This window comes from Myotis myotis, unplaced genomic scaffold (genome assembly GCF_014108235.1).
Source record: "Myotis myotis isolate mMyoMyo1 unplaced genomic scaffold, mMyoMyo1.p scaffold_m19_p_25, whole genome shotgun sequence".
NCBI lineage: Eukaryota > Metazoa > Chordata > Mammalia > Chiroptera > Vespertilionidae > Myotis > Myotis myotis.
Genome location: NW_023416330.1, coordinates 4,644,605 through 4,663,389, shown reverse-complemented (window position 1 = coordinate 4,663,389; position 18,785 = coordinate 4,644,605). Strand labels below are relative to the sequence as shown.

Here is an 18,785-nt window from a genome sequence, read left to right as displayed (position 1 = left end):
GAATAGCCAGTCCACTCCCTTTCTATGCCCCTGATTCTATTATAATCATAAGTTTATTCTGTTCATAGGATTATTTATTCACTTAATTTTAAGATTCACTAGTTGATAGATGTGTATTTGTTGTTCATAATTTGTACCTTTACCTTTTTCTTCTTCTTCCTCTTCTTCAAGGATACCTTTCAGCATTTCATATAATACTGGTTTGGTGGTGATGAACTCCTTTAGCTTTTCCTTATCTGTGAAGCTCTTTATCTGACCTTCAGTTCTGAATGATAGCTTTGCTGGGTAAAGTAATCTTGGTTGTAGGTTCTTGGCATTCATCACTTTGAATATTTCTTGCCACTCCCTTCTGGCCTGCAAAGTTTCTGTTAAGAAATCAGCTGACAGTCATATGGGTACTCCCTTGTAGGTAACTGACTGCCTTTCTCTAGCTGCTTTTAGAATTCTCTCTTTGTCTTTTGCTCTTGGCATTTTAATTATAATGTGTCTTGGTGTGGTCCTCTTTGGATTCCTTTTGTTTGGGGTTCTCTGCGCTTCCTGGACTTGTAAGTCTATTTCTTTGACCAGGTAGGGGAAGTTTTCTGTCATTATTTCTTCAAATAGGTTTTCAATATCTTGCTCTCTCTCTTTTTCTGGCACCCTATAATTCGGATGTTGTTACGCTTGAAGCTGTCCCAGAGGCTCCTTACGCTATCTTCGTATTTTCGGATTCTTTTTTCATTTTGCTTTTCCGGTTGGGTGTTTTTTGCTTCTTCGTATTTCAAATCTTTGACTTGATTCTTGTGATCCTCTAGTCTGCTGTTGGAACTCTGCATAATATCCTTTATTTCAGTCAGTGTATGCTTAATTTCTAGTTGGTCCTTTTTCATAACCTTGATAGTCTCACTAGATTTCTTGAGGATCTCATTACATTTATCATCGGCCTCACCAGTCTTTTCGAGGGTCTTACTAAATTTATAGGCGGTTTCTAGAAAGTTCTTGAAAAACCTTAAAAGTGGTTTTGAACTCTATATCCAGTAGTTTGCTTTCCTCCATTTCTGTCATTTGTGACCTGTTTCTTTGTCTCCTTATTTTTTATGTTTCCCTGTGTTGGTAGAGTGGCTTTGTGAGCTAGGTGTCCTATAGGGCCCAGTGGCTCAGTCTCCCCAATTACCTGAGGTGGACACTCTTGGTGCTTCCCTTTGTGGGCTTTGTGCACAGTCTTGTTGTAGTTAAGCCTTGATTGTTGTTGGTATCACTGGGAGGAATTGACCTCCAGGCCAATTGGCTATTAGAGTCAGCTGTGTCTACATTGAGAGAACTTCTGTGCTGAAGACACCCTTATGAGGCAAGACTTGCTTCAGTGGGGCTTTGGTGCTCACTGAGTCTGCCCCCTGAGTGTGTTCCTTATGGATCTGAGGAGTTGTAATTGGATGGTCCCACTCTGACCACTGGGTACACTGGCTCTTGGATCTAAGGAGGTGCTAATTTAGCCTCTGACTGAGGCTACCGAGCAGTAGCTACGCCGAGATCTTCAGATTCCCCTTCCTTGATTGGGGTTTGGAGGTGCCCAAATGAGGCCCAGCTCTAAAGCAATGCAAGCTGATGTGGGGCCTTGGGCCTTCTCTTGGAAGTTCTGGGTCTGTCTGGCCCAGATGCAGTTTGTTAGGTAATTTTCAGATTGCAAAGGGCCAGGGCATTCATATGCAAAAGCCTCTGCCGCAGCTTGGGTGGGGCAGGGTCTCAGGGAATCAACAGGGTGGAGCAAGCAGCAATGGCTGATCCTCAGCCCTGCCCTAAGGGGCTCCGTGTCTCAGTGTCCCGGTAATCACTGCAAGCAGCTCTGAGAGAAAGCAGCCCTCGAGTTCCGAGTTCTGCCCACTGCCAGACAGTCCAGTTCCTCCCCGTATGAGTCTAGGTCCCCAGAGACTCACCCAGAACTGGAGCTCAGAGTAGTCAGGGACTTGTGACTCCCTCCCAATTCAAAAAGACAGCCGCGTCCTCAGTTGCCAGCCCTTGCCTCCGTACCTCTGCACTTCTGCACCTCCTCTGAGTCTCAATGTGCTTTTCTCCTTCCTTATAGTTGTAGAATTTCCACTCATCCAGCCTTCCTGTGGTTCTGGATGATGTCCGTTTTGTCTTTTAGTTGTATTTTTGAATTTGTTGTGGGAGGCAGCAATTTCCGGTGTTTACCTATGCCGCCATCTTGGTTTTCTCCCGGGAATAATTTCCAAATCAGAGTGAAGAAACACGCAGAGGGCTTCATTTTTTATAACCTTCTGTTATAAAAAATATGCAGATATGGCTCCTCCACCTTTCGTGAGCTTACAGGAAGGCCCCCAGGTGTTGGGGGTCCCAGGCCATATCTGATTATCTGTCCTGAGGCCAGTGATAATGACCTCCCTCCCCCCTAGGGCAGTGCATTGTTCACAGTTTTTATGGCCTGACATGTCTTGAAAGACAAGTTTCCCCCTCAACACTTTAGAATCACAACTAAAATACAGACAAAACATCCTGAATAATCAACTGAAGACTAGATGGAGAGAACCCTGGTAACCAAAAAGATGGCTAGGAAGTGCAGAGGGAGGCAAGAAAGGGCTGGCCGGGCTCCCACAGACAGCAGCTGAAGTTCCAGAGGGACATCTCAGCTGTGGGGGGTTCCCACTGAGAACTCTGGGGTCTAAATCCCAAGCTGGACCCCTCAGCCAGAGCACCAGAACTGAGAAAAGTACCCATACAACATATGGCTGTTTGGAGTAAGGTGTAAGAAAGCAGTTCAATTTTTTTAATGGCCGCTTTGGCAGTATAGTGCATATGGCTGGCTATCAGTCCAGATATAGGGATTATGTATTTTTGTCTGCCAAGAACATCTCCTTCTTCTGAAAAAGGCTTCCCTACCTCCCCATTTAAGCATTCCTATCCTATATAGTCTAGCTATACTAATAAAAGGGTAAGATGCTAATTAGACTGGGTCAACTGGCCATCTTCCAGACATCTGACTTCCTTCCAGACAAAGTCATGGTGATGGGGGCCAAGGCAGAGGCAGTTAGGGCTGATCAGGCCAGCAGGGGAGGGCAGTTGGGGACAAGATCAGGCCAGGAGGGGGTTAGGGTCAATCAGGCAAGCATGGAAGGAAAGTTAGGGGTGAGATCAGGCCAGCAGGAGAGGGCTGTTGGGGGCAAGATCAGGCTGGCAGGGGAGGGCAGTTAGGGATGATCAGGCAGGAAGAGGCAGTTGGGGTTGAGATCAGGCTGGCAGGGGAGGGCACTTAGGGGTGAGATCAGGCTGGCAAGGGAAGGCCGTTAGGGGCAATCGGGCAGGCAGGCACATGAGCCATTAGAAACCAGCGGTCCCAGAATGCGAGAGGAATGTCTGACCGCCAAGGATCAGGCCTAAACTGGTGGTAGGACATCCCCCAAGGGGTTCCCGATTGGAGAGGGTGCAGGCTGGGCTGAGGGAACCCCTTCCCCCCCTGCCCCTTAAGGCACAAATTTCGTGCATCTGGCCACTAGTATTATTATAATAATGACTGCAGGTGTTTATATAAACTGCAAGGGTAGGGAATAAATGACATCCACATTCTGATTCTCACACTGTGCTCTCAATAATTTGAAGCATATATTCTTAGAGAGGCTAAAAGTTTCTCCTCATGGTCAGTAGCATTTCCTTTAGTGATTTCCTTTTTCAGATACTTTGATTCTGACCTTTCCATCTTTGTACCCATTAGATAACACAGTGCCTGGCATGTAAAATGGGATCAGCAAGTGTGTGAAAAATGAATGGTGACGTTGACCTTCCCATACCCCTCTATATATGAGGCTCCTAGTTAAGGACTTCTGACCATTGTCTGAACTTTCTAGCACCGGCATCGTCTTCTTATAAAATAGCTGCAATCCACCATTCCAGCTAGTACAGTGTTCTTTCAGGCTGTGCCTTAAAGGACATTTCCCCCCTGAGTACAGGTTAGGGACTATGACCTCACCTGTGTAAATCCTTGGTGCTATAAATCAATTTCTTGTTTAATAATCAGTATAAAACAGCACCAATAAGAAGAGCTTCCTTGATTTGCAAATATTCCAAATAAAACTATTGGAATTGACCAACAGAATGTGGGAGCCTAAGCCCATATTGTGTTCTCCATCTCGCTTTGCAAGGTAATGTTCTGTGTTCACTGCTCCAGCCTTAAATGTGTGGTCAGTTGACAAATAGAGGAATGACAGCCCTGCTCCTGGTTGCCCATCATAACACTCCAGTCCTTATGAGCCCCACGGGCTGCTCTGTCCAATGGCAAAGAGGGGGCAGCGAGCACCTGCGGCTAGGGACCCCATCAAAGTCGTGTCCTTAGAGTTGGTCTTCCAGGCTCTATGTGATTCAGAAGTGCCTGTCTGTCCCTAGTGAGCAGGAACATTCTAGAAGCAGAGCCTGGAGAAGGGCGTGGGAAGCAGGGCTAGGCAGGTGCTCCTGGGAAGGGTGCTGAGGAGAGTGTTGAGGAGGGGCTGCCCCATGGGAACTCCTGTGTCAAGGGCTGTTTCTGATGGAGGAGGAAGGTCAGTCACTGCCTTCATAGCCTCTTCCTCCACATATCGCTTATTTTAACTAATCATAAAAAGGAAATGGGAGGTGCCTGGCAGCTGGCAGGCTCTGACAGGAAGCATCCCATAAGGGGACAAGCACGCGGCCCCTCACTGGTTGCTGGGTCCTGTTTACAGCAGTTTCCACCCATCCGGAGGACCTGCTCCTGGCTGCCGGGGCCCCACGCCTTTCTTCTTCATTCACAGCAGCTGTGCCTGGAACATTCGACCTCCAGACCACTCTAGTTTAACTACATCCGCTTGGCTTCCTCTGAGTCCACTGCCTGCAAGAGCTCATACTTCTCCAGGCCACCCAGTACCTTCCCCAGGCCGCCCAGCGCCCGCTGGCTGCACCCCACCAGGTAAGGGGAGGCAGGGGAGGGTACCGACAACCCTGGGAGTCTGAGATCCCACAGCCTAGTCAGAGCCACTCATTGCTGGTGTGACCTCACACAGGTTACCCTACTTCTGGGCTCACCCATGGGTGAAAGGGGACTATGATGGTGACGCTGGGAGCAGCCACGGGTTTATAGGGGGGGGGGGGGGAGGAACAGGACTGGGAATCACTCGCCCTGAGCGCTTGGAGCTTTCCAGCAAATTGCCTACTGTTTAGCCTATTGGACATTCTTGGAGTCTCAAAAGGTTTCACGCAGCTTCGGGAATATTCTCATCCCACTTGATGGATAAGAAAATTGAGTTTCCCCAGGTGCCCCGCTTGGGGTCGGGGGTATGCTTCTCAGTTTCTCTCTCTAAACTTCTTAACCTCGCCCCACTGCACACCTGCTCCACAGGAGACCCCTCAGTACACATTGTCTCATGACCGTGTCTTTCTGGAAACCACTCCATTCTCCCCCAATAGCCCACACCTTTCCTCTGACATGACGTAGGACTCAGCTGCATGGCGAACAGACTCATATTCAGGCAGAAGGACAATCCCTCTGTCTGCTGAACCTTATGTGACAGATGTATCCAGAAATCACAAGAACTAAACTACAAAACAAGGGAAATATAATGCCAGGAAATATGGGGACTGTGGCAGATGAGTGAAGGAGACACTGGTGAATGGTAGATAAGAAATACTTTGATTTTCCTAAAACAAGCAGGAGGGAGCCTGCTTTCTCATGGTTTGATACAATAAGGTATCATCATGATAAAATCAGGCGCTTGTAATTTTAAAATCATTATAAAATCAAGGTACATTATATTCATTTCTTATAACCCCCTGCCTGAACTAGATCCTCCTATTGTCCTGCCAATGCTGTTGCAACTTCAGCTTGCACGCTACCTGCCACTCTCTGATAATACCTGGCCCCATTTTAGAGATTAGAATTTTTCTTTTAGAGAAGGAATCTGCCTCCATTCTTGATCCTCACATTCTTGCCTACTCTGACACCTTTGCTGCTCTGAGATTGACCTGCACCTGATTCCTGCAGGTCAGCCATGCTTCCCCCAGTCTTCTCCTAGGCTTTATTCAGTTCTGTTAATATTTTCTCTGCGACTCGTTTTAGCATCTACATCAATATCTTTTGTCACTCTCCCAGGACACTTTGTTATTTGATAATTTCTGCCTAAAAGCTCATTCCCCTGTGGACACACGACTCCTCTGCCGCCTGACACATTCAGAAGACGGTCCAGGAGAATGACAACCCTGCCTCTTGGCTAATGCTACCTGAGTTTGATTGACTTTCTGTGTCAGGCACGCTGCTCCATTTGTTTCACACTGATACTCAAGTCAGTAAAACACCAGATTGGTTTACACTGAAATGCTTCAATTCAGAGCAGCTCCTGCCCCCTGCAGTTTTCTCTTCGAATAATCTTTTCTTGGAAAAGCATAGATTTTACAATACAAGTGTCTCTGTGGGTTTGGGGGAAGGCTTCCAGCTTGTCAGCCTCAGTTTATGTCCTGACCATGAGACAACCACATTGAATGTGGGGTCCAAGAGACTGTGGACTCATTTGGATTAATCTTCTTTCCTCCTGTGGAACCAAGGAGAATTGGCTGGCAAAAGGAGCTGGTTTTCAGTTTTAGTTTTACAAGACAATTGTGTGATCTTGGGCCGGTCATTTGTTGCTCAGTTTCCTAATATTTTAATCAAAATTTTAAACCTATATTAATTTAGGAAAAGAATAAAAAATGGACAGGAAAGAACTTATAAAGTTATAAGTGGCCACCCAGAGGGTTATTACAATGAAGAAGTTCACCATCAACATGGTCACCACTGTCATCGTCTTTGCCACAGCGATAGATTGATTCAAACATATTTTCTGAGGTTTCCAAACCTCACAGAAGGTCATTTAAAGTAGAAAATGTGTCATAGAATTGGAGCAGGTTTAGCAAGAGCCAGAGTATAATTTCCCAGAGTCAAGGACAGTGTATAAGAGCGGGTGGTGAGGAAATGCTCTTCTCTGGGCTTATGAGAGTGAGGGCAGAAGGGGGAGGAAAGGGAAAAAGAAAGGAGGAAAGGTAGGAAGGAAGGTTCACATCTGATGATGTGAAAATGGATGGTTTTCCTAAGGAGGCCCAAAAAATCACTAAGTGAATAGAAAAACATGCAAGCATTCTTTCTATATAACAGAAGCAACCTGAATAGCAAACAGACTACAAACACCCTTTTTAAATTCAGTGGTAACCAGTAAAATGCAAGTGTAAATGGATGAAGTCATCCTTATGTATGCCCATAAGGGTGATTTAAAAGTCGAATATTGCCAAGTACAAATGTAGATTTGGGGACTTCTCACACAGGGCTGGTGTCAGTGAGAATTTGCACGGTGCTCTTGAGTCATACTGACAGTATCTAGTCAGGTGGGAGCTGTCTATCCCAGGTCAATTGTTGCACAGAGATATATAGTAAGTGGGGATTATTTTGCAGCAAGCATGTATGTGAGACAGCTCAAATGTTTGTTAATAAAGTGGCTCAGTTTGTTGAGAATTTTCCCATTCACCAAAAGGTCGAAGGTTCAATTCCCAGTCAAGGCACATACCTGGGTTCAATCTCTGGTTGGGGCATGTTCGGGAGGCAGCCGATCAATGTTTCTCTCTCACACCAATTTATCTCTCTCTCTCTCTCTCTCTCTCTCTCTCTCTCTCTCTCTCTCTCTCTCAAATCAATAAAAACGTATATTAAAAAAGTAACTGGTCCTCTTTGGTTTTGCCCAATGAATAGAGTGTTGGTCTGCAGACTGAAGGGTCCTGGGTTCAATTCCAGTCGAGGGCACATGCCCGGTGTTATGGGCTTGATCCCCAGTGGGGGGCATGCAGGAGGCAGCCAGTTAATGATTCTCTCTCATCCTTGATGTTTGAGTCTCTCTCTCTCTCTCTCTCTCTCTCTCTCTCTCTCTCTCTCCCTTCCTCTCTCTGAAATCAATAAAAATATTATTTTAAAAAGTAACAAGACCTTCTTTTTAAAAATATTATTGGATAAAATGTTACACAAATAATGTCATTTATATAAAAGTTTAAAATGCAAAAACAGTATTAGACATAACCTATAGATACATGTGTGTGTATATATAACTATAATTACATACATGAAATGATACATAAAAACCTCAGAATATTGGTTGCCTCTGAAGGGCAGAGGGAGGGTGAAAGAGACTGGGGAGTCAAAAATAAATAAGTGAAATTTTATGTGTAATGTGTTAGCTTTTTAATCAAACAGAAAAGCTTCAGTAAAAATACCAAAATACTTACATTTGTTCATTGCAAATTGTAGGTTTGGTTTTATAACTGTGTATTTCTTCACTTAAAAATATGTTTCATAACCGCATAATATTTAAAACTGAATAAGTAAATACAACCTCATCTTAGGTGTAGCTGTATGTGATATACTTGCCTTTTCTAACAGCAAGATGAGTGACACAATATTATGCCTCATTTGAAGGAAACATTTATGCCAATTGAAGCCAGTGGTAGTGCCAATTTCTGTTTAAATCTACTGAGACACAAAATGGTGATCACCGGGAGACAAGGACCTCAGAGCCAGCCAGGAAAAACAGTTGATTAAACACTGAGCAGGAAGTGAGTTGTTCTTGAATTTGTCCTCAGTGTTGATGCTTTCTCTTTGGCCATGGCACCCCTTTCTCTCCACCAACTAACTGCTCAGAGGGCTAATCACAAACTTGCTAGAACAGAGAAAGAAATTGCCTTGCTGCAAATGACATTGGCTTGTTTGAAGTAGTGAGAATTTCTAGTGCCTGACACGCTATGTGTCACATGGGTATCCAATGGCCAAGAGGAAAAGTACAGTGCGCCTTCCCAGGGGAAGGTTGGATCTGGGACATGAGTCCTTCAAGGACTGACATGAGAGACAGTACTGTTTCCAGAAAGTTAGCCTACTTTGATTCCAAAACATAAAATAAGATAATGTTCCCCTCCTCATTCCATAAAGAATGCTTTTTTCACTTCATGCCTTTTCCAGTTGGAGGGACATACGCAACTGATTGCTTTTAAACATTTGCTACTTTCCTGTAAGCTAAGTAACAAAACTAAACAAAGAAAGCCACCAAGCATTGTGAGAACAATGCACTGTGTTACCATCACCTAGTTTGCTGAAAGTTAATTATTGATGTTTGCAAGTATAATGTGAGTTAGAAAATTAACAATGAAAATGGATCCTCGATGGAGAATTTGCAGTAGGTGTCTGAATTGGAGGTGGCCTCAGGCCTTACCAACTCCCAAGTGGAATCTTATCAGACAATTGCATGGATTACTAATGGGAATGGGGTTCTTGGGGCACTGCTAGAATAAGCATTTCCAGGGGCTTCAGAGGGAGAATAAGATATGCAAAAAGAATCACTCAGCAGGATGAGTGATTTTTATTTGCATGGAATTTTATCCAGGGTTTCAATCCCATTGCCTTCAATGCAGTGCTAAAAGAGGAGCAGCTGAGGATTCAGTAGAGCTAGAAGCAAAGTCAGTGTCCAAAGTTTCTTTTCCTTGGTGGACTTGGGTCAGGCACAACATCAGGGTATTTGCAGTCCATCAGCCCATTGTGTGGGTCATTGCATGTGGCAAATGCAAGCAATCAGGAGCCTGAGAGTCCCAAGGCCAGGAGTCAAGCTCTAGGAGGAGGTAATGGAGCTAACACTTTTGATTAGGAGATTAAATATCTCAAATCTCTGGGTGCTTGCAGTGGCCACGCCTACTCTGCCCAATGACCTGTTCCCAGTTGTGACTGACAAGCAAGTACCTTCCCTCTGTCACCCAAACTTTACTGGCATGTGTTAAACGGCAGTTTCCTGGAAAAGTTGCACCAATGACTATAATACTTGGCATTCCCTTTGCTCCTTTTCAGTTATTTAAAACTGGGTTAATTATAAGGGTATCAGACACTTGCTTTTATTCTTTTCCTATGCTTCTTCCAGAAGAGAATGGAAGGACTTCTGAAGAGCAACTATGGAAGTATGGCAAAAGGTAAGAAAGACGCCAAGTTCTTTTAAGTCACCAGTCCCTCACCTCAAACACAGTGACAGAAACCCAGTGATTTTAAATGGAAGAAGGAAAATATAATATTTGTTTTTATCTTTACCTTCCCAACCATCATCACACACACACCTGACCCCCAGTACAATGCTCTCCAGGCACATCACCTGTGATAAATGTGGAAATGAAACTTCAAGTCAGAAGTTGCAGGATTTTGAACTGAATTGTAAATAAATTTTCTCTTTCCTTGTCTGCTCTGAGCTGAAGAAATGGAAAAGTTTTCCAGAGAGATTTAGTAATCATGTTTGCTACAAAAACATCCCAGACACTGCAGAAAAGGAACAACCAACATAGAATAGGAATAAAATAATAGATTTTAGAAGCCTACAGTGAATGTGGAATCCATTTGAGCTGATAAGAACTCTAGAACATCTCCAGTACTCATCTTCCTTCATCCCTTGAAGGTTTTAGCTCTTGGCTCAGTGTTTCCCTCCCCAGCATCACTTTTGTTAACTTCCTGTAACTCAATCAGCCATGCAGGTGACCTTTCCATCACATGTACTACTAAAGGTCTTAACTTCCAGGCCTCTTCAGCCACCCATCCTGAGTCATCTCCTAGGCTTTGCCTTTAACATTATCTAAGACCTTTCTGTTGTCTCAATTTCAAGCATCCAACTCCCCACCCAGAGAGCAGAGGCCCAGGGACCTAGGCTGGTCCTTGGTGGGAGGTCATATCTGAGACTCCCTTTCATCCCAAGGTTTAGATAAATGATGAATGTGTTGAGCACTTCTACACATGTGTGCCTGGGAATTTGTGGGTGAAAAAGAGGTGGTAATATTTTGCCAGGTGTGAGTTCTCATCCTCTGTCTCATTTTAATATCACATTTATTTAGCATGAAACTGGCCTAGAAACCATCCCTGGAAAAACACAGGGACCCCTTTACTTTCAGAAAAACTGTATCTTCCCTGGTTTGGCTGAAAGGTTTGGAGTGACCTCGTCAGTGTAGCAGTTCTTACTCTTGGCTATGGGTCCAACGTGGGCTTCCTATGTAGACTTTCTATGGTCCAGGAACCTCATGCAGTTGTCAGTAAATTTGTGTATGTATTTAGATAAGACAGTTTCCTGGGAGGGAGGTCCATAGATTTGCTGGACCTCCACGAGGTACACGAGGGTCCATGACCAAAAAATCTGAAGCAACACTGGCTTAGTAAGACACACAATATTTCTTTTTCAGGCTGTGTAGAAGATAGCCGAATTGAATCATCATCCTCACTGAGGCTGGTCCTGGTGGGCAAATCCGGCTGCGGGAAAAGTGCTACTGGAAACAGCATCCTCTGCAAGACCGTGTTTGAGTCCAAACTGGGGGCCCAGACCGTGACCAGGAGATGCCAGGTGGCCACAGGCACGTGGAATGGGAAGAACATTCTGGTGGTTGACACGCCCTCCATCTTTGAGACAAAGGCCAAGAACCAAGAGATGTACAAGGACATCGGGGACTGCTACCTGCTCTCAGTCCCAGGACCACAGGTGTTGCTGCTAGTGACACAGCTGGGGCGCTTCACTGCCCAGGACACGGTGGCAGTGAGGAGGGTGAAGGAGGTCTTTGGGATAGGAGCCATGAGATATGTGGTGGTCGTCTTCACCCACAAGGAGGACTTAGGGGACGGGTCCTTGGATGACTATGTAGTCAACACGGACAACCACAGCCTGAGGTGCCTGATCCAGGAGTGTGGGAGGAGGTACTGTGGCTTCAACAACCGGGCCACCGGAGAGGAGCAGAGGGAGCAGCTGGAGCATCTGATGGCTGTGGTCGAGAGCCTGGAGAGAGAGCACCAGGGCGCCTACTACACAAACGAGCTCTACTTGGATGCACAGATGCTCGAGGAAGGCAGGGTCAGCACCCCTGGAGAAGAGCCCAGGTGGTTCCTGGCCAAGGTGAAAGCTTATGTTGAAAATCAAGAGCGAATCCTGAAGGAGTCCCAGAGTCACTGGGTGTTCAAGGTGCTCCTCAGGGTCAGAAAGTGGATGCGTAATAACATTGGGTTATCTGCTTTCCTTGTGATATGCATTTTTATTTTTTTTGTCCTTTTAATTAAGTTGTGTATTCCTTAAAGACGCTGAGCAGCATTTTCAGCTGACTTCTACAATTGGCTTCTTTTTTCCAAACTCACCATCTCTTTTTGGGTTTGTAAGAAACTTATGTGCTTTTTGCTTAAGTTCAGTTTTCATATCTCTTCCTTACATTAGACATGTCATTCATGTTCTCCTAGTGTTTCTAGATAAATAAAATCCAAAGGAAAATATATTTCTTTTTTGATTTGTTAAATATCATGGAGGTAAATAATAACTTAGCTAGATACAATCCTGGATACTTGGGAGGGTTTTATAGGAAGGAAGATGAGTGGACTGTGATATTACACATTGAGGGAAGAAATATATTACATTAGAAGCTGGGTGTAGAATTCCTTATATTATTCAGAAATATGCTCTGATTTCATCATAGGCTATAAGAAATGACACCCATCACCATCCCCACCTGAGAGAGGAAGTTCTGGGGGGAATTTTGGAGGCATGAAGGGGCTGGGAAGGAAGGTGGGAGGGGACATGGACAAGTTAGGAGAAGAGAAAATGGTCACAGAGGTGGGATGGGGTGAGGCCTTGGGGAAAGCAGAGACAGTGGCTGGGGGGGAAATAGGAACTGGGGTTTCATAGAACAGAGCCAGATAGTGGATTAGGCTTAGCAGACGACACGATCTCAGTCACTTACAAAGGAAATGGTGGATGGACAAGATGTAAGTGATGTGTGAGGTTGAATTCCATAAAACTTCGTGAACACTGAAATTTGAATTTTATTGACCTTCTTATATGGCAATTAAACATTCTTCTTCTTTTTATTTCTTCAACTTTTTAAATACCTAACAGCCTTCTTAGCTGGGAGGCTGTAAAAATGGCACCAGGCCAATGTGGTCACACTCCCTTTTTCAATAAATTACCACTGTTGGTGGAGCTCTGTTGTGAAGCAGCCTCTTTAGCCCCAAGGTCAGTACATCATGTCTGGGAACTCGGGGAGGGAGGGGTGTTCACCACCTCCACGGCAGCAAAGGGAAGAGGGCAGGCATTAAGGTGACATCTGGGCAGAGGTCATGAAGTTAGTGGAAATGGGAAGCTAGATGAAGTCCCCAGGTGGCCCCTGCCCCACCCTCTCCTTCTTTTGGTGGCTGTCCCCCCGTTCTCTGCCCATTTGTACCCTGTACTGTGTGCTAGGGGCAGGGGCCTGACAAAAAAGAATTACTAAGTAAACTGAGGGGCAGGGACCATGGGAGAGAAAAATTGCTAATTATCTCGCTAGAAAAGCAATGTGTTATGATTGAACCCAGCCAGGTGTGACCCTGCTCTTAAATTTTATGTAAACTTTTTACCCTGCCAGTACCAGGAACGGCTAATGACCCGCTTTGCAGTTTTTTTCTTTTTTAAAAAAATACTTTGTAGTGTTGCAGATAAAAGGTCTTGCTGTACTCTTGGTCTGCACTGCAAGCTGTGGGCTCTTATGGGAAGGACACGGCTAGCAGTCAGCTGGTCAGCTTAATAAAGGCTCTTAAAATTTAAATTCTGAGTCGGTGGTCTATCTCGCTGAGCTAACCCATAACATTTGGAGGACCACAGCGAGATCCCCGGCAGGGGTGAGAGGGACCCCTTATTTACGGCAGGAGGCTCTCCCCCAGCAGGGGTGAGAGGGACCCCTTATTTAGGGCAGGAGGCTCTCCCCCGGCAGGGAGGAGAGGGACCCCCTATTTAAGGCAGGAGGCTCTCCCCCACTTGTCGCCGGGCACTCAGCGAGATACCCCACACCTGTGGAGAATGACTACCAAGGAGGCCTCCAGTCCACCCAAAAACTTTCAATTTGGAAACCGAGCCACCTGGACTCTCGAGAGAGGTAAGGACCGGTCGTTAAACAGGAATTGGGATGTCCCATGGAAGGACCTATACAGAGGGCTGGACGCAGCGGTACTTCTGGTCCTGACCCGCGGCCATGACGGTGGCCGGGGTCCCTGGTTCGTGCGGCTGTAGGCTGCACTGGGTTTGTCTGTCTGGTATTTGTTTGTTTTGGTGTTTATTGTCAAAAAGTTGTCTGCTTCTGTGTGTACCCTGCTGCAATGTTTTTTGAAAATTTTCAGGACTTCAAGGAGCAAGCTGCAGGTTCCAGGCAACCTTAGGTTGCATTTGGCTGATTTATTTTGTCTTTGTTCTTTGTTGTCTTTGTCTTTGTCAAATGGGATAGGGTCAGTCATCTTCGTCGACCCCCTATCAGTCAGGCCCACTCCGAGTGAGTGGAAGGGGAGCTTGATCACCTCCCGGGAAGCTATAGAGCTCTCTCAGGAATTGGAAAATTGTTAGGAATTAGATGGATTGTTTAAACTCTGAATGAATGTCTGGTGAAAGTATGTGAGTGTGGAGGGAGGGGGCCTTCCCTCTCCTCTCTTTTGTGTGGCTCCATGACTTCAGTCAGGTGGGCATCTGCATGAGGATCTGTAAAAACAGGTCACCCCCTTCCTTGTCTGTCTCTCGCCACCAATCATCATGGGGTCGGGACAAAGTTTGTGTGGGACTAGCCAAATTACTACAGCTGGATACAGCTCCAGCCTGGGCTAGGCTACTAAGAAAGTGTAAATCATTACTGGTCTATGTGAAGTAAAAGCTACTTTGATTTATTCTACTTTCTATTGATACGCTTGGCTGAATGTTTGGGCTGGCCCCCTTAATGGTCTTTCAAAAGCCTCTTGCAGCTGCGAGAATTATTTTTTTTCTCAGAGTCTTTTGCTCACTATTAAAGGGGAATCAGCCCACTTAGCTAATAAAGATTTCTATCAGTTGATCTAACCTAGGTTGTAAATTTACTGTATTAAACTGAAGTTCTAGGGTAGATTTAAAGGTTAGAATGTTAATGCTTTTGATTTACAGTGATTCTGTAAACGGGAGTGGCCCACTTTCCAGGAGGGGTGGCCGGATGCAGGGTCTTTTGATCTGACCACTGCCTACCGGGTCCATTATGACATATACGGCAGCCCAGGGCATCCTGATCAAATTCCTTATATTCAGGTTTGAATTGACATATTGTCCAAGAAACCCCGGTAGATGAGGGCTTGCCTCCCGAGGGGAAAATTGGGACAGAGACAGACAATTTTTTGGCCGGGCCCAAGAAGGGAAAGGCTTCCCCGGTCCTTCAGGGAGAGCAGGAGGAACCCATTAGCCAGCTGCCCCCCTATGGTCCCCAGGCATCAGATCTGGATGAGCCCCGGCCTCAAGCCCAGACCATGCCACCAGTTCTTGACCCGGAGCCCCTGCCTCCCCCAATGCCAATTGTCTTCCCTCCGCACCCACCGACGGAAGGGGCTTTGTCGTCCTTCAACCCCTTCAGTCCATCCCATACTAGACAGGGACAGCGTATGGAGGGAGAGAGAGAGAGGGGGAGAACCTGCAGGACCCTGTGACATCTGCCAGTCCTGCAGTTCCTATGTTGCCACTACGGCAGGTCGGCCCTCTAGATCTGCCAGACGGGCAGCCCTCTGGGGATGCAAGGCGGATCGAGACACTATTCCCCAGCTCCAGACTAGATTGGGGAGTAAATGATCAAAGAAGGGGGGCTGGATGCCTGAGCTGCCTGCAGTGGCCCTGAAAAAAAGCAGCAGCAGCAGCAAGAAAGTAGAGAACAGCAGAAATTTACCTGACATTAGAGCTGCCCTGCTGCTGCCCAGTCAAAAATGAATGTTTTACAACAAGCAATGCAAGACTTAGGCCTTTGGCTTGCAAGCTATAGCAGTTAAGCCAGAAGCCAGTGACTAGTACTAGCCTTCCTACAGCCCCAGAAAGCGTAGCAAGCCTGAGATCTATGAAAGCTGCAGATAGAGGTAGTAAAAGCTCCCTGCTTGCAAATGTACTGAAAGGGTTTTAGTACCTGTTGCTGCTGGAAGAGGAGGGGCTGATAGCCCCTTCCAGTGCACTCCCTTCAAAGAGGCCTGGTCGCTGCTCTGCCATAAAAGGGGACTTGTGGAAAGACAAGAAAAGCAGGGCCCTGTAACTAATAAACAAAGTTAAGAAAAGGGCACTCTCCCTGGACCTGGGAGTTATCAGGACTTTGAAATTCTCCAAGAGAGGAGAAGTCTGACTCAGAGACTAGCTGAAACCTCGTTGGGTTAGGAGGACCAGAGGCTGCATATTGAACTTATAGACTGCAATTTGCTAGACAGAGGTCCAAGCCCAGTTGTATAGGGGTTAAGCTACCTGTATACTGTCTTACAGGCCTGTGTGACCATGCCCATGTCAGGGGTGGCACAAAGCCTCAACTGTAGGAAACTGGGGAAGGCCTGTCTAGAACAGAAGGGATAGTAAAGTAGTGAATACTGGCCCTCTGTTACAGGAATTACAGACCCTGTGAGGTCCTGTGACATGTAAGACCCTGTAAAGAAATAAAGCTCCTTTAGTCCGTTCTGAGAGAACAAGTCAAGTAAGGGGAGCCCTACTACAGGGAACAGCTATACCTATCTATTTAATTATAGACACATTGTAAATTTCTTCTTACCATTTAAAGATAGATTAATGGCTGTGTTTCCCTCCAGGCAACCCAACTGAAACCCCAATAGTGACAGGGGAAAGGAGGCTCTCGACCGGTACCGCCAGACTCTATTAGGGGGCATCCAAGCTGCTGCTTGGAGACCCACAAACCTCTCTAAAATGACAGAGACAGTCCAGGGGCCTAACCCTGATGCCCCGGAAAATCGGAGGGCTGTCAATGTTACATTTGTTTCCCAGTCGACCCAGATATTAAAAATTACAGAAGTTAGAAGGCTTTGAGGAGAAATCAATCTCTGAGTTGGCTGAGGTGGCCCAGAAGGTTTTCAACAATCGGGAGGACCCGAAGGCAGGTTTAAACACCCGGATGGCCAAGGTCCTCCTGGCCTTAAACAAAAAAAGAAAAAAAAGACCCAAGAGGCCAGAGAAACAACAAGGGCCAAGAAAAGCCTCGCAGGAGAAAAGGAGTCCAACCCCGGCTTGGGAAAATCAATGTGCATTTTGCAGAAAGGAAGGACATTGGAAAACAGAAATGCCCTAAAAGTGCGAGGGAACCGACTCCCATGTTGGTGAAGGAGGTGGATTAGGGTTGTCAGGGCTCAGCTGGCCCCCAAGAACCCAGATAACCCTGACAGTGTGGGGGGCCACAAGGTGGACTTCCTTGTGAAACTCATAGCACTCACTCAGGCCCTCTGGTGGGAAAAAGGAAAAGAGTGAACATTTTAGCTTCCTGAAAAAGCTGCCTTGAACCCTGCCACACTCCTCCCTGACGTGGAGGCAGAGGCCCCTTTGCATGACTGCGAGGAGACACTGACTACCCTCACTTTCCTCCGCAAGAACCTTGTGGACCAGCCCCTGCAGAATCCGGATGAAACCCTCTACATGGACATCACCCGGTATGTGGTATGCGGGGCGGCAGTAGTAACATGAGGAGGAGCCAGGGAGATCTAAGAAGCCCTGGTGAGCTCCCCAGCCACTGGCCCTGCCAGACCTACCCAGGGACTGCAAGGATGTATCTCCTTACACTGCCCTTACAGGAGGCCAAGGAATTGGCTAAAAGACCAGTAGGGCCCCTAGAAGTTCTCATAGCCCTGCCAGCACAAAGGCTCCCAGAGAAGCCTACTCATCTGCCGGAGGAGCAGAGGCTAGCTGAGAAACTAAGGGCCCGGGAAGAAGAGGCTGGATGGTTAATTCTGTCAGATGGGAGGCCTATAGTGCCAGAAGCCCTGGGGCGAACCATCGCTTCCCAGACCCACCAGAGTACCCACCTTGGGGGAACGAAACTATCAGACTTGATTAGAAAGTGCCAAGTATGTGCCCGAGTAATCAAGGGCCCCCTGTTGTGGCCATGCCGGGGCAGCGAGTCCGAGGTCAGAACTCCGGAGAACACTGAGAAATGGACTTCACTAAGACACCAGGAGGACAAGGAAGGTATAAGTACATGCTGGTTTCATTGATACCTTCTCTGACTGGCCTGAGGCATATCCAACCAAGGCAGAGGACAGCACAGGCAGTAGTTAGAACTCCTCACTGAAATTGTCCCCCGGTTTTAGCCTACCACTATACATGGGGTCCGACAATGGCCCAGGTTTATCACCAAGTTACACAATCCATAGTTAAGGCCCTGAGAGTTACTTGAAATTGTATTGTGTTTATAGGCTACAGAGTTCTGGACAGGTAGAGAGAATAAATTGGACCTTAGAAAAACATTAACTAAGTTAAAATTAGAGACTGCGGAAAACTGGGTTAAGTCTCCTTCCTTTTGCTCTCCTCAGAGCTAGGTGCATCCCATATGTTTGGTAGGTTCGCCACCTCTCCTTCCCCGCCTAAGGGAGGAAAATCTTGCCCGGCTGGTCTACCCGAAATTTGCTTAAGTCCTTACAGGCTTTGCAGAGCAGCGCCATGTCGGCACGATGGGTGGTGAGAGCCGTACGGGAGGAGGACGCACCAGAGAACCAGTCAACACAGCCTTCCTTCTCTCCAGGTGATCTCGTCTGGGTGAAGCATCACAACCCTGGGCAACCTGGAACCTAGATGGGATGGGACCCTACCAGGTGGTGCTGAGCACTCCAACCGCCATCAAAATTGCAAGGAAAGAGGCACTGGATTCATCGCACCCAAGTGAAGGCGGCTGACAGCGGTGACACCCCCGGAGGTGGAAGTAAAACTAACCAGAACCCACTAAAGGTGGAACTAGTACCTGCATCATGATCTATCTACTACTGCTCGCTGTCATGTGGAGGT

General features: G+C 46.5%; 1 protein-coding gene across 2 annotated transcripts; it reads left to right on the top strand.

The window, feature by feature from the left end:
* The first annotated feature begins 4,652 nt into the window (after positions 1-4,652).
* LOC118679415 (GTPase IMAP family member 5-like) lies at positions 4,653-13,634 on the top strand. Of its 2 annotated transcripts, none has more exons than XM_036356146.1 (3): positions 4,653-4,912; positions 9,918-9,963; positions 11,209-13,634. In XM_036356146.1, exons 2-3 carry the CDS (start codon positions 9,921-9,923, stop codon positions 12,084-12,086), a joined length of 921 nt encoding a protein of 306 aa, XP_036212039.1. In that variant the 5' UTR covers positions 4,653-4,912; positions 9,918-9,920; the 3' UTR covers positions 12,087-13,634. The 2 variants fall into 2 exon arrangements, with proteins under 2 accessions (XP_036212039.1, XP_036212038.1); XM_036356145.1 differs by having other exon boundaries at positions 9,915-9,963.
* The last annotated feature ends 5,151 nt before the right edge of the window (positions 13,635-18,785 follow it).